This window comes from Sipha flava, unplaced genomic scaffold, assembly GCF_003268045.1.
Source record: "Sipha flava isolate LNK unplaced genomic scaffold, YSA_version1 194_pilon_pilon, whole genome shotgun sequence".
In the NCBI taxonomy this organism is placed as follows: domain Eukaryota; kingdom Metazoa; phylum Arthropoda; class Insecta; order Hemiptera; family Aphididae; genus Sipha; species Sipha flava.
The window spans coordinates 679666-695819 of NW_020272758.1; the positions used below are offsets into that span (position 1 = coordinate 679666).

General features: G+C 29.2%; 1 protein-coding gene across 2 annotated transcripts in view; it reads left to right on the forward strand.

Annotated features, from left to right (window-relative positions):
- The window catches only part of LOC112681700, a 72813-nt gene extending 58685 nt beyond the window's left edge, over positions 1-14128 (forward strand). For both annotated transcript variants that reach the window (XM_025551985.1, XM_025551986.1), the window contains exons 13-14: positions 458-656; positions 13111-14128. In XM_025551985.1, the coding sequence (XP_025407770.1) occupies positions 458-656; positions 13111-13721 (810 nt within the window). In that variant the 3' untranslated portion in view covers positions 13722-14128. The remainder of the gene's footprint in view (positions 1-457; positions 657-13110) is intronic.
- The last annotated feature ends 2026 nt before the right edge of the window (positions 14129-16154 follow it).

The window sequence follows — 16154 nt, forward strand, 5'->3', positions numbered from 1 at the left end:
GGTGTTCATAACCCACGCTTTTTTTTATAGTCATCGTTAATAATGTCTTTAGCCATTTGGCTTAATGCAGTCACAGGCACGCGTCAGCATTGTGTGCACAATATATACGTGCAGTGCGCAGGGTTGAACGCAGAAAAAATTATGTAGGAGAGTTGAAAAAATGTAAAAAGTTCATAAATATCATGTAATTGTATTGTATACATCAATATACAAGCGAAATATACACGGGAAACTTTTAAACAATTAATATATTTTTTAATTTATTTATTAGTAATACATTTGTAGGTCAGATAATTTATTTTTTGTTACTGATATTTCGGGGGGGAGGGGGCTTAACTCCCAAAATGTCCTCTTGTATCCGCCCCTGGCAGTGCACTCACGATTGTTGTAATTGACCGGTGACAGAAAAAAATATCACAAACATTATTGTGTAACAATAATTGATGTTTAACCGTAGACGCAGCTGAGACGGGAAAGAACCGAAGAACGGCGAAAAATGTTCCAGTTGGTCAACAGCAAGAAGCACGGCGAAGACGACGGTGATTACACGTGCATGGACACGACGTTAGCCAAGTGGAGACAAATAATGCCGGACGGAAAAGCGGCCACAGATCGTCCGAACTTTATGTTCGAGTTGGCTGAGAAGAAGCTCACGGGTAAGACAACAGTGTGATAGATAGTTGTAAACTAGCCATAGTAATAGTGCTTCCCCACAGTCAATATTGCGATTGTGTATAACATAACAAATAAAAATATAAAATTATCTCTAGATTGAATTGAATGAATAAAAAAAACCTACAAAAATTAAAATGACACAAAATTGCTCAAAATCATAAACATTGATGTTAATTTCTTTTTATGAATAAAAATTAGTAATTAAAATATAAATACATAAATCAATAAATAAAAATAAAAATTAAGTTTTTCCGTTTTCAGACAGGTAATAAAACCCTAAGCGACTATAGTCCAATGGTCTAGAGTAGCGATTCTCTACCTATGTGTTGCAACTCCCCAGGAATTTGTAAACCATTATACGAGGGGTCGCATCCTTCAGAAATAATTAAACGTTGATGTAGAAAAACAATTTTTTATTTACATTAAAAATAAAAAAATAACACATAACCATATTGATAATAATGAAAAAGTTAATTTTTAGTATAAGTAAACTCGTGTTTTTGTTTTTTTTTAATGATTCATGATATACTTTGTAAGTGATAAAACAGATTAAAGCTTAAATTAGTTTTAATTATAAAGAGGAAAGGTCGTAAGGTGACTAATTTTAATTTTAACCTTTTCTTGGGTCCACAACATTAAGTATTAACAGTGTTATAAATTTCTTAGGGAGTCATCGATCATCATCGTTTTTATAAATTGAAGGCATGGCGGTAATATCTTGATAAGTAATTACATTTCAACGTTCGTTTCACACACAACGGTTCATGAGTATGGTTAAAATCAAAACGAACGTTGTTTTCGCACAAAACGGTTTTTTCCATTGAGTCATTTTCCTTCTCCATTTGATTATATTTTATTTTTAAACTGTAACTCGGTTGGCACTCAACATGAATCGAAAACGCACCATTTCCATGCAGATTTCATTTCATTTGATTCAGAGATTAACATTACTGTGTCAAACACGATATTTTTTTTATTAGAAATAGTCACAATGGACAGTACATGGTACGGCTATTATACACCGGTCGACAACGCTTTGCCAAGAAACATATTATTTTCGATTTATTTATATATTTGATGCGTGGGGCTGGTGTAGGGATGTTCAGCTATCGGTTTGACCACCCACGAAACAGTACAATTACTCCGATAATGTGACCCCAACGCGTACACACTCGCAAACACATACCAATATAACACCCCTGAAAAATTATGCATCCCGAGAATATATTATATTATATTCGTTATTATTATTTTGTATATTTATTTATTTATTCATTCACTTTAACACTTTAACATATTTCGAAGAAATATTTCTTCGAATTTTATGGCTTATGCGTGTAAAAACGTTTCGATGTTAAAAATGTTCGTTTTTTTTTTACCTAAAGATCGGTTAATAAGGTCAATTGCTTAATGAGGGCAAATAGATTTGATCCTAAAGTGACTACATTAAGTGAATTCCCTTGTATATATATATATAAACACACACATACACACACCAAAACACGTTGCAGATTACAATTGTGCTTCCAACACGAGACAGCTACCGCCGCCACCGCCATCATTGTGCCGACAGGCAGACATCTGTAATATATTTATCTCGTATATCTCATAACGTTATAAGACCGTGAGAACATACATGTATTTATGTACCAGCGATGTACGCAGTATTTTTTCAAGATGGGAGGTCAAAATGTATTTATTTTGTTTTGCTCGCCACTATATGTAAGATAAGTTTAGTTAAAGGCCACACAGTGAAGATCATTTAACCCTTCGTTAGGCCCGTGATCTACAACTGTAAACTAGCTATAAATATTGAAAATGTTAGTATTTATAAAAATCTTGTAGTGCCTTATACTATATAGTAGCTGTTGTTTATCTATACTACTATGTGATCAGTATTATCGTGATCGTTGACGAGCGTTGTGTAACGAAACATATCAAAAATATTTCGAGTGGTATACAACTGTAGATCACGCGACTTACTATACTATATTTTTTTTATAGATTTGCAAAATTAATTTTTTTTTTTTTTTACTGGATACAGTTGTATAATATATTATTATTATTAATATACCTATTGGGCCATGACATGTTATTTCATATAAACTATAAAATCCGTTAATTATACTTTATATCAATATTATGGAATTTAATTTACAAGAGGAAATGATTATTAAGAAAAATAAGAACCAAAACTCATATACACTATCATTTCCTATAAAGAAATTACAGTTATAATACCTATATTTATTCGACAATAACTGGTAAAAAAATATAAAAATTAATTTTAATTTTGTTTCTGGTCTTTTTTAAAAATGTCATTTTCAGATATTTATAGTTTCGGAAGGTAATTCAGTAACTAGTTCTAAAAATAAAAATGTCATGAATGAAATTATCATAATTTCACTACTAACAAGATAATTGTATTTTCTTCGAATATTTATGGATTGTTTTTGATATTTCAATGCTCGAACAATTCTTTATATGCATATAAATACTCAACATTTTTAATACAAACAAAAATAATTAAAATTAATTTAATTTATCATATATTCAAATGGTCTACAAATGTAGACCATGCGCCTAAATAAGTAACAATATACCTCGCGCCTAACGAAGGGTTAAAATATACTCTACCCTTGTAGGTATACTGTTCGGCGGCAGCTGCACGTATAATATACATTGACATATAAATACTGGACGTATTTTGTGTCAACAGTTTATAGTTGTTCAATGTGATATGTATTGGGTAAGGGGTCTTGGCGACGTGATGTCGCCGCCGAACACGTTTTAGATTTGGAATGCGGTTGGACATGCGCACCCGCACACACCCGTTGCATATTGTCCGACCACTATATGTAAGATAAGTTTAGTTAAAGGCCACACAAAGATAATTTAAAATATACTCTGCCCTTGTAGATACACTATTCGGCAGCAGCTGCACGTACAATGTACATATACATATAAATACTGGACGTGTGTCCGTATTTTGTGTCTTTGTGTCTACAATTTATAGTCGTTCAATGTGATATGTATTGGGTAAGGGGTCTTGGCGACGTGATGTCGCCGCCGAACACGTTGTCGATTTGGAATGCGGTTGGACTCGCGCACTCGCACACACTCGTTGCATATTGTCCGACCACGTATTCGTGCTCAAGGTTTTTTTTTTTTCGTGTGATTTCCCGTACAATATGCCTATGCCGTGTGCACGCACGCGCATATGTTTCTTTCATAATTTTTTTTCTTAAGGCATTGTTTAATAATAAGGATCAATCGTATTTATCATTGTCTATTCACTATACATTTGTTCCGTATTTAACTGTTATGTGGCACACGGTACGATTTTTATACCGGTCACCAACGTTTTTCCACAAAACATATTATTTTCGTATTTATTTATGTATTAGAAACGTGAAGCACGTATAGGATGTTTAAACTTGTTTAGCTATCGGTTTTACCATCCTCGATACGGCACATTTATTGCGACAACGTGGCACAAACGGCGTACGCACTAGCAGCGATACGCCACACCCCTAATCTTAGGATGGTTCTTATTGTTCGGAACGTATACTAGGGATCGAAAAGAAACAACTCATATAACAACTGCTGTGCCTAAAAACCCGGCCGGGGTTTAACGTGTATGTAGTATGTTGTGTATGTATATTATGTATTTTCCCTATATATTAGAACCATCCAAATATAATTCGACTGCACATATGAACAAAACGTAAAATATAAGAAGGTAAAACGTTAAAATGTTTTCATAACGTATCATGTTATATGACGTAAAACTTGTGATTTACTAGATCAGTTCTCATCGATAAAAAAATGATTGAAAATATATATTCGATCAATGTCAACTGACAATGAGTAAGTGTTTAATACACTTTACATGATATGTTATTTTTAGTTATTTGATGTTTACGGTTACAAATAATGAAAACGGTGACGACGGAAATCTTGAAACAATTTACTTGCCTAAGTCATTTTGAAGTGTTAATTTTTTTTTTCTATCTATTTCGTTTGAATGTAGTCATTCGTAATATGTTTTCTACGATATAAATTATTTACCCATTTGGATCTTAACAGAGGCATCTCTAGACAGTTTTCAAGGACCTATTTTTTAAATTGGATTTTTTTTTTTTTAGTAACGTTAACCTTTACACCAAGGATTCCCAACTGTTATGCCACGGCACACTTGTGTGTCGCGAAATTATTCAGGTGTGCCGTATAATTTTTGTAATTTTATAATTTTTTAAACATAACTTAATAAAAAATAAAAATTATAATTTATATTTATGATAGCTTTGACTTTGAAATTCCATTGAAAATAAAAAAATGATAAAATGTCCTGATAAAACAGCTATAATATTATTTAGAATCCGATACTACCCGATACGGGTATTACAAGCAATGCGATAACTTTTACCACATACTATAATCACTATATGAAAACATAGCGGGTGCTCATAAAAATTGAGCGCGTGTAATTGTTACGCATTATACTGTATAGGTATTTTGATCAAGAAATATTGTAAGTTAAATTTAAAAATGGATAGATTTTTATAAAATCGTAAATTAACGGATGGCAGTTATGTTAGTTCAGATGACAACAATTTAAATATTGAAATTAATATTAAACAATCAGTTTTAATAAGTGATAAAAGTTTAAATTTAAAAGTTAAACGTAAATATATTGATAATTGATAATTATTTATGTTTTGCATTTACGTGAAATGGTGGCATTGATTGTCCTTTAAAAGTTTGTATCGTTTCAACTGTTTCACCTCTAATAGAGGAATTATGTAAAAAACACCATTTTCAAATGTCACATTAAATTTGTATTATACATATTATATTAATATAATCATATTATAATATATAATATATAATTATGATTATAATTATATTATTATTCATTATTATTTATTTAAGTGTGCCGTGGATATTTTTAAAATTATCAAGTGTGTCGTTAAGTAAAAAAGGTTGGGAATCCCTGCTTTACACATTTGAAAATATATACTGGTCGACGGTCGTATGTAAACCGGTCGGATAAGGCATTATAGAAAAATACAACTGCTATTGTCCGACCACCTGCGGAATAGCAGATGTTCCGATAATGCTTTCCAGAGCACTCGCAGCCACACGCGACTCCCTTCAACACAAATAATCGTTAGGCCCTTGTCACACGAGGCGACTATTCGCCATGAATTTTTTACTTTAAGTCTCGGGCACACAGAACACGATCTGCTGCAGTGGTATAGCGGTAAAGTAATTATTTGTAAAATCTAATTATTATCGTCACATAGAAGACGGTTTAACGCGGCGGACGATTTGGATCGTGACAATAGACGACCAAATTGTACAATAAATTACGAAATACTGCACGGGAAGCTTATATGGCAAAGTAAACTGAAAAAGTAAAAAAAGTAAAATCGCCAATTTTTTAACTTTTCGTGTTCATTTCATTCACTCAGATTCGTATCTTCTTTTTTTTTAAGAACAAGTAGTGCAAGAAGCAGTACCTCGTCAAAATTTGATATGTTATATTTAGTGACAATAAGGGATGTAAAATGCAAAAATTAAAATATACAGACAAAAGCAAGTAGATAATGGAAAGTAGGAATTCTATAGTAGGCTAAGCTTGACTAAATTAAAATAAAATTCTCTCTAGATCGCTCATTATAATATCGCATTATGTGTATCGTCATTATTTCGCTGAATGCTATGACAGTCAATGTTTTGTATGTCTTAGGCTTTAAAGTCGCAATTTTATTGACTTAGTATATGCCTGACGATGAGTTTTTTAATATAATTCAGTCGTACATTACAAATATAATAATACTCCAAGCTAAACATTTATTTATTTATTTCTATATGTAAACTATTTGTTTATTTATTTATAAATTATCATTTCTGGTTTCATTATAAATTGTAATAGACCTACTTGTTTACTCGTCGATTGTTGAACAGACACTACTTGCCCTTGATTAAAGCTAACGGATGGGCTACTCTCTAGCTATTTTATACTTCATCGAGTAAAATCACTCAGTGTAAACGATATGGCTTGCAAAATCGCTAGTTTATTCGCGAGTAGTCACGACTGGTTGTATTTTCAAGACTTTCTTTACTTTTTACAATTTTAGCTAGTTCGTTTCGATAAACATCTTTAATAATTTGCCATTTATTTGATATTCATCCATTCTCTTTACCAATCCTTCATTGTCATGTGTTGAATAGAATAAGTTTTTAAATATTTCATCTTAATTTTAAATTACAATCTTATGTTTTATATTCCATAGAAGATAATAATGTTTATACAGCGTCATTGTTAAAATATAAAGAAAGTACTTTGACACTTTAAAAATGAAAAAAAAATGCTAAATTATAATTTTAAATTAATAATTATTAATACATTGCTTCGTGTGATTGTGATATGCACGAGTGAGAAAACTAGTCGGAATGTAATCGGACAGGTCGATAGAAGCTCACTCAAACGTGACTTAATTCGCTGACAAACTGAGAGTAAGTTCGACTAATGTAATCGAGGCTTTACGTTTTCCTCGATAATAAGATGTTTCCTAGGAAATTGAACCAAGTTTCAGATTAAACGTTACAATTCTTAGTGGGGTCCGTTATATTTCCAACATACAAATAAATAATATTAATAATAGAAAAAAATTCAAAATTTCACTTTTTTGAGATATATTTTACCGTGTAATAAAATATTTCAGATTATGTATAAGACAAATAAGACATATAGTGATTGCATGTCCGTTGGGCTGGAAAAAATATTACACGCGAATGCCCGCCGCCCGACCAATTTATTCCGGGACCCAGCTTCATTATACGGACATACATTCAAATGTAGTAGCATTTAGCTTCTAACTACTAGTTTTAACGGTTAAATATTGTTCATAATCATATAAGTACTCATTCATTTATACAATTGATAATAAATTACAACGTTATATAAAACAGATGATGCAATTAAATACAAAATTAACGTATAGCAAATAGATAAAAAAAATAATGATTGATCTTTATGATTCAACAATGCCATTAGAAAAAAAAATAAGAAAGAAACAAATGCACGTGCGACCACACGCACGTAGGCATATGGCATGAGATAATTATTCCAAAAAAAAAAAAAAAAACACCTTGAACACGAACATGCGGTCGGACGATATGCAATGAGTGTGTGCGAATGTACGAATCCAACCGTTTAAATTTAAGAAATGTAATTTATCATTTGTTATATTTTGAGTATAAATTGATTTTTTTCATTTATTTTGTTTGAATATTTAATTAAATGTTCTACTTGTATACTTGGATACCTAAATTAATGCTCTTAGTTTGATACGTGTATTAGTTAAGTTAGTTCTTTAAATATGTTCAATGTGTTTATATCCGTATAGATATTTATTTGTGTTGTAGATGTTCGTGTACACGTGTATTAATTTACACATGTATAAAAAATGCATCTACCCGTGTATTACAATTACAAGTGTAAATAAAGTCCAGAAGTGTTTATAAAATGTATTTTTAATAATTTATAATATCGTTGTGTAATTCTGACGAAGGTACCTATACCGTATATTAATTTTTTTTATTGAGTTATTGTATATATTGTTATGGTCCAAAAATTGCCATTAATAGTTTTATTACATTTTTAAGCAAATTCGAAAGGAACAAAATTAACATTTCATAATGCTTTAGATGAATGATATTATTTCAAATTTTCCATCGTTACCGTTGTTATTGTTTGTAAATATCAAACACCGCATAAGTTAGATTAGTAAATAACGTATTTATGGATGCTTTATGTAGGTTGACATTGATCGAATATATTTTTTCACATCATATTTTTGCTAATAAGTACTGATTTAATAAAATGTTAAGAATCGCTAGTCTTATGTCTTGTACATTTGATACGTTTAAAAAAAATTTAACCTTATTACATTTTACATTTTGTACATTTGTAGGATCGAATGATATTCGGGTGGGTACGATGCATACGGAGAATACACAATGTATACACAATACAGACTGGTCTCCGACCGGATTCGTATGTACAGCAGTTGTTATATGCGTTGCTTTTTTTCGAGTCCTCGTATACGACTCGAACAATCAAAACCATCTTTAGATTAGGGGTGCGGTGCATCACTGCGAGTGCGTACGCATTCGTTTCACATTTTCGAAGTAACTGAGCAGTTTCGAGGATGGTAATAAAACCGATAGCTAAACAGGTTTAAACATCCCTATATGAGCCTCACGCATCAAGTATATGAATAAAAACGAAAATATTTTGTTTTGTTGAAAAACGTTGGCAACCGGTGTATAACCACCGTACCGTGTACTGCATAGAAGTGTCGTAGCCAAAAACTCTTAAAGAAGCCTGTTTTTGTCGATTGTATATATCTGACGATGTTATTTTGATTCAAAATCGGTCGTACTTCACAAATATTATAATAATCTATACTAAGCATTTATTTCTTTACATACCTACACATCAATTTCCATTTGTTTTCGTCCGTGCATTGGTGCGTTTGCCATTATAAAATGTTCACTTTAAAGGAATTCGATCTGGGTAGTTTTCAAGGATTTGAATATAGTCAATTCGTCACACGCGCCTTACCCCGATCTATATCCTTTTCTATTAAGCCATGTCGGGCTAATCTCCGTCCTGTTAATCACCGAATCACGGCGATGGTAGAATCAGTTTTATAATTGAAACTCTTATATCCACTACTTGTTATATTATTATTAATTGTTATATATTTAAGTATATATAAATATTTTTAACTCAAATTATAAATCATTATTTATTTGAACTGATAATAGACATTATTCATCGATAATAATATATATATTTATAATACGATAATAATTATTTTTATAATGCTTTTTATTTCATAATTGTGACGTTTAATTTTCGTTTTAAGGAGGAGAAGGGGTGGGTTGGCTCACCAAAAAAATACAACCAAAACTATCACTAGGTATCATATTCGACCACGAGTCGACCACTTGATTACCTACGTGGACCATATTTTTAATCAGCTTTTCATTGAAACGTTATTAATTATACAATTTTAACGTATAATATATTTGTACTTAGCAGCAATTATGATATAAGTCTTACATTGCAAAATTTACCTTATTAATTAATTTTGAATGAAATATGTTCTTGGGTTTGATTTTTTTTTTTTTTTGAGGCCATGAGGCTCATTATCTCAAAACACATCTAGTTTCACCTGTCTCTTATAAAATATATTATTAGAGAAAATTTAAAAATTAATTCTTGAATGCATAAAGATATAAATAATTAGTTTCTAATGTGATTTTAAGGTTAAACTTTTCTCGTTAATTCGGGTATATGTATTTTCATATTGAATGTTGATGGGTATCACGTTAGTAGAGTACCATTTAGAAGAATTCTGCATGTTAGTCGTTTATTAATTATCCAATGAATTAAGCAAAAGAAGTTGGATATATTTAACTTTTCTATAGCACTATTTAAATATTAAAATAATTGTTAATTAGTTATTAATATTTATTAAATTTTTATTTTCCGTAAAAAATTACTTGAAAATTGTTCCATATATCAATGAATTATTTTCTGATTTTAATTAAAAATATTTTAACTCGGCTATATATAAATATATATATTTTTTAATATAAATACCGATAGTTTATAGTTATACTTTGTTCTACTTAACTTTTAATGATTTATTATTGAAAAATTGCTCATCTTAATATATGTCTCAGTATAGTTAGGAATAATTAAATCCAAATATGACTTATTGAGACAAGAGTTGATTTTATATAAACAATTTTATTGAAGTGTCATCCATTAAAAATTACTTTAAATATGAATTTGATTTTACACAGAATTTTTTCGTTGACAACATTTTACTGTTATACCTATAGAATAAAAAAAATAACAATAAACCTTAGACATATGTATGAAATACGTTATGTTTATTTCAAAAATAGATATTAAATATTTTATTTGATCTTTTTCGGAACAGACAATAATCATATTACTTATTTGCTCCTGTAATTTATATGCTGAAAATATCTTAAGGTACTAATACATTTGTATATTTTACTCATAAAAAAAAACATAAATTTTCTGTACTACATAGATAGTTATTTCAATAATTATATAATATTGATTAATTGCTTACTTAATAATTAAGATGAAATTTTTGTGTAGTAAGATATTGGGTATCTCAAACCGATGTTATGCAGCTTACAAATAAAATGTGTATTATAGTTTCTGCCGGCATACTTATTAATTTAATTTTACTCCAGAAAATATGTTATGCTGATTAATATCAGTAAATAAATATTTTTTATGCAATTTTTTTTTCCAGCAATACATTAAACATACAATTGATCATTTAACGTTGAACAATCCTACAGCACAAATATATCTTGAGGCTGAAATATAAATTAATACTATAAAGATCAGATTTAAAATATTGACAGTTGAATGTATAATTTATAACTTATTAATTCATCAAAATTACATATTTTTTTAAAATTTAAAATAAACAAAAAGCAAGAATATTATAAATTATCTATCTTTAATTAAATCTCTATTATAAAAATATAGTTTTTAAAAATAATTATCAATTCTTTTGGACGTTATCCTAATTTTATCATGATATTTGGTATAATATTAAAATTGCAAAGTTTAGCATATTTGACAAATTTTAGACGGCTATTTTTTAAAAATATTTTCTTTGATAAATGGAATAAGTGTTAAAAAGTAAAAAGTGTGTGCATTAACTATGTTGCTCAATGTCTTCTCACTATTTGTGTTCCATAGATGGTATTCGTGATCAAAAGTTTCACTATTTACGTCACTGTCCTCATAATTGACATTGTAATTATTATTCATCCTGCCATGATACTTAAACTTATTCCCAAAATCTAAACTTTCATGCACCGGTATAATATCTCATAGATTTTCATTATTTATACTGTTAATTTAAAGATTCATAGATTTTGCTAGACTAGGGTTTCCAAATTATATTTTTCCGAACCCGGGACTTTTTGAATGGATAAATATTATACATATATAATATTATAAATACATATATTGTATATATATATATATATATATATCGCCATATGAAAGGAAAAAAAATATATTTAAATATATTTTTTTTAATAAATTATTTATAGAAGCAATATAATAATAATAATAATAATTATAATAATTCATATTCTTAATCTTCGGATCATTTGGGGTTTCTTCTGTTCATTTTACTAAATATTTAATTGATCTATAAACTTGTTTTAATAAAGACTTGTTTCCCAGATTTTGAACGTAGAATTCTTCATAAGATATTATGAAGGTATTATTGAATCACGTTTTTATAATAATCGTTTTTATATTTATTTATTATATTGAATTTTTCCATGTGCTGTTCATCAGTGCATTTGAACCTGACAAAACAAAAATAAATTCAACATTTTTTAATAGCTCAAAAAATGCATGATTGTTATCAGTGAATATTTTGAAAATATATATACATTTATTTTCTATTTTTTGTAAATGCCACTCATCATTTTGTTGATTATTTTTTTCAAACATTTTGAATTGTTTGAAAAACATTTATTCATTAAAATTAAGATTGTTTAATATTATAGCGTTTATACAGATTACTGATTTTTTAACATTTTTCCAATTTACTATTGTCTTTGAGGCTTATGTTATCCATAACATTGATTATAAATTAGTTACATGTTGATTTGAACTATTCCATTTTTTTAAATAGTTGTGACAAAGTACATAAAATTCATCACATTAACTTTCAAAATTAGTTCTATTGATAGTTCCTCGTCCTCAAGTTTTGTTACGAGATTTTTAATTTTTACCGTGAGAAACCGATCCTTTCTTTTGTTTTCAATTTTCGTGATATTTTATCGAGTAAAATTTTAAAACCAGGACAAATCGTTGTCCCGAAACACTTTCTTGGGACAACGGGACACTTGGTTAAAAACCAGTAATGTCCCGGTAAAATCGGGACGTATAGCAATCCTATGTTAGACTCACTTTTCACTTTAATTTCATTGACTACCTGCAAAATTGTCGATAAATTTAAATAAAATAAAATACCAAATTAACGGATATTGTGAACGGATTGCCAATCATCGTCATTATAAAGAATATTTTGCCGTTTATTATCAAATATTACGTTTAATCCATGTATAAGAATATCTAATCGCGTATAGGCCTACGAATCGAACAAATGTAAGTAAATCAATATAATGCTAAATGCGTGTTAAAATATTAAATTAACATTATTGCAAAAATGTTATTTTAGCATTATTGTAATTTCGTCTATATACGGAAAATCGTGAATATACTACAAATATGTAAATAAATGATTTATTTTATCACTTGTGTTTTCGACGCAGAAAACGACGTTCTGGACAAAGTACGCGAGAAACTCGTTCACATGGAAGCGGACGATCAGCAGCCGGTGAAGAGTGATTCCACCGGTCAAGGACTCCAGCAGCAGCAACAACAGCAGCAACAGCAGCAGCAACATCTTCATCATCACCACCATCACCATCATCAACAGCACTTGCATCACCACCATCATCTCCGACGACCGTCGAGGAACGAAGAGCCGAAGGACACCGCAGCGTCGCGCAAATGGAAAAACTCCAAGTCGGCGTTGTCGCGACGACCGTCTACTGAGTCCGAGTCGTCGGATCAATCGGAGGCTGTGCCGGAAATTCGGGTTAGTAAGTCCAGCGGCGAACCGGCCGTATTCGCGGGGTCGGAGATCACGGTCGCAGAAATCGTGAGGACTGCTCGCGGTCCAGTGTCGAGCGGAGGTGGTGCCGGTCACAAGTCCACCGAGCCTATCTGTGGCGGTGGTGACACGGACACCAGCGTTGGAGGTGGTACGGAACAGCCGGTCAAGCAGAGAGCCAGACTGAAGTTGGCCCAGATATTGTACAAGGAAGCGAGAAGGCGGAGGCAAAAGTATGTGGAGGAGCTTCAGAACCAACATGAATAACGGAGCCTTCTCTACCGGGCGGAAAACGATTGTTGACGGCGTGTGTAAAAAAAAAAAAAATTAATGAAAATAATCAATAATAATAATAATAAAACACTAAAACTATACGATTGCGTGATCATTTTGAAATCTATTTACGGCAGCTAATGTTATCGTTTTCGTGCGTCTCGATTTTCGATAAAGTTTGCGGGCACATCCCGCAATGGATAGGTTGAACAATTTTTGAGACCAGAGGAAATACTCTTCCACGGACCGTTACATCTATCAATTTAATAATATTGTAAACGATACATAATACCCCCAGGTTGATTACGAAGATTTGTTGATTGTCATGTCGCTTTCTAGGTCATTTGAAGTTATCAAGTTCTATATTTTTTTCCGCTCAAAATTGGATTTATTATTTATTTCTGGAAATTATTAAAAATATTTCGGTAAATATTTAACTTTTTCTTTCGTTATTTTTGGTACATTTTACTATTGATATTTTATAAGAATTATATTTTTGAATAATTTTTAATTTCATAAACATCATATCATGATATTTTTATTTTCTAAAAGTATGAAACAAACTATACTTTTATTTGCATAATAAGAATTAAGATATCAATTATTTATATATATATATATATTATATAAAAAGTAACTTGTGGAAGTCATCCAGTGATAATACTTACGATTTTATGATCTTAAAATATTTTCTTTTAAATTTATCTATAAAGTATTATTTAATACTTAACAACCACTTGGTTTGATGTTATATAGTATCTCGAAAATGTATTCGAATATTGAAAAATATCCTACGAGAATTTATATTATATTTATTAATTATCAAATAAAATTTATCAAATTTAAAATATCAACACATTAAAAATTTTATAATTTAACAAAAGTAACAAAATAAAAAGTTAGTTTTTAACTATTTTTATTAAAAATATTTAAATTAAATAAATATTATTTATTTATGCGAGTTGAAAAAATAAAAATAAACAGAAATTGATATTCTTTATTAACACTGGAGGCATCTTGCAAATCTTATCGAATCTTGAGAGGTTTTCTTTATAGATTAATATATTATATAGATGTATAATAACATGATTATATATCCATCTGTCAATTCATTTCTTACACGCCGTTATATTAGTAATAATATAGTATTAATAATATTGTAACTAAAAATAAAATACTACCTACCTATATGTTAAAAAAATACTAAATAGTTAAATATTCATTCACATTAGATTGTTTATTTCAATTTGTATTTATTATTATGGATTTTTGAAAAATTAATTTAATAAATAATTAAACTATAATAATAATTTAGCTATGAATACTTCAGTAAACTGGTAGTACTAATTTTGTTAATTTATATTTTATTAGCGTTCTTCCACGTTTAAGTTTAAATAATTAAATTATATCCACGTTTTTACTGTTTTACTAAATTATTGAAAATATATTATGAATACTATCATATTAAGTTATTTATTACGTGTAATGGTCATAAATATTGAAAACAATTATCAGTTAATTAATTTTTTAAGAGTATAAACAATTAAACACAAATTCTTATAAAATTTGAATTGTAATTTGCATTAATTGTGTTTTACTTTCTAATCGTTACCATCGTCCACCTTCTTTTTATCCTTTTTAACTCTCTGTTTTAGTGATTATAATAAAAATCTTAATGTAAAAGGACTGATCCTATTTATATAACTAACTATACTTTTATAGTTTCAAAATAATTTCGATCATAAATAAATAAAATATTAAAACCTTTATCTTCTATAATTATTAAATTAATTAAAAGTTTTATCAGGTACACTTGATAAATTAACATTATTTATTTTATAAGCACCAAAGAAGAAAATGATACAGAACGGAAATGAAAAGAAGAAATCAATAACAAAGAAGAGTGAAAAAGATTGTACCGAATTTTTAACTACACGATTGCGTACGAAGTTTTAAGCGTTGATGCTAATTTTCATACTGGCTGGTATTGGTGTTAACTACATAACTATACAAGTTAACTTGAAAAAGTATATATACTTACTATGCTTAGTGATTTATAGCTTTTATTAGCTTTGTTTATTGTTAATGATATAAAAGATATCGATGTTCACTTCAAAACTTAAAAGAACCTAAAGTAATATATATATTATTTTATTATTTTATATTTTATAGAACCTATAACAATTCGTATAATCCTTAGAGCAAATCAAATTGAAATTAACAATTATATTTTTACATTTTACTGCATAAAACGTTATTCGATATGCACTTCTCCCAATCGGTTAGTATTTTATACAAATTTATAGTAAAACTTATACTTAAAACAGTTGATATTTTTATTTATTATTTTTTTTTTTTTTTTTTTTTTTAGTACAAATATTAGAAGCATAATCCAGGAGGAAGATTATAATAATAAAAGGGAATTTT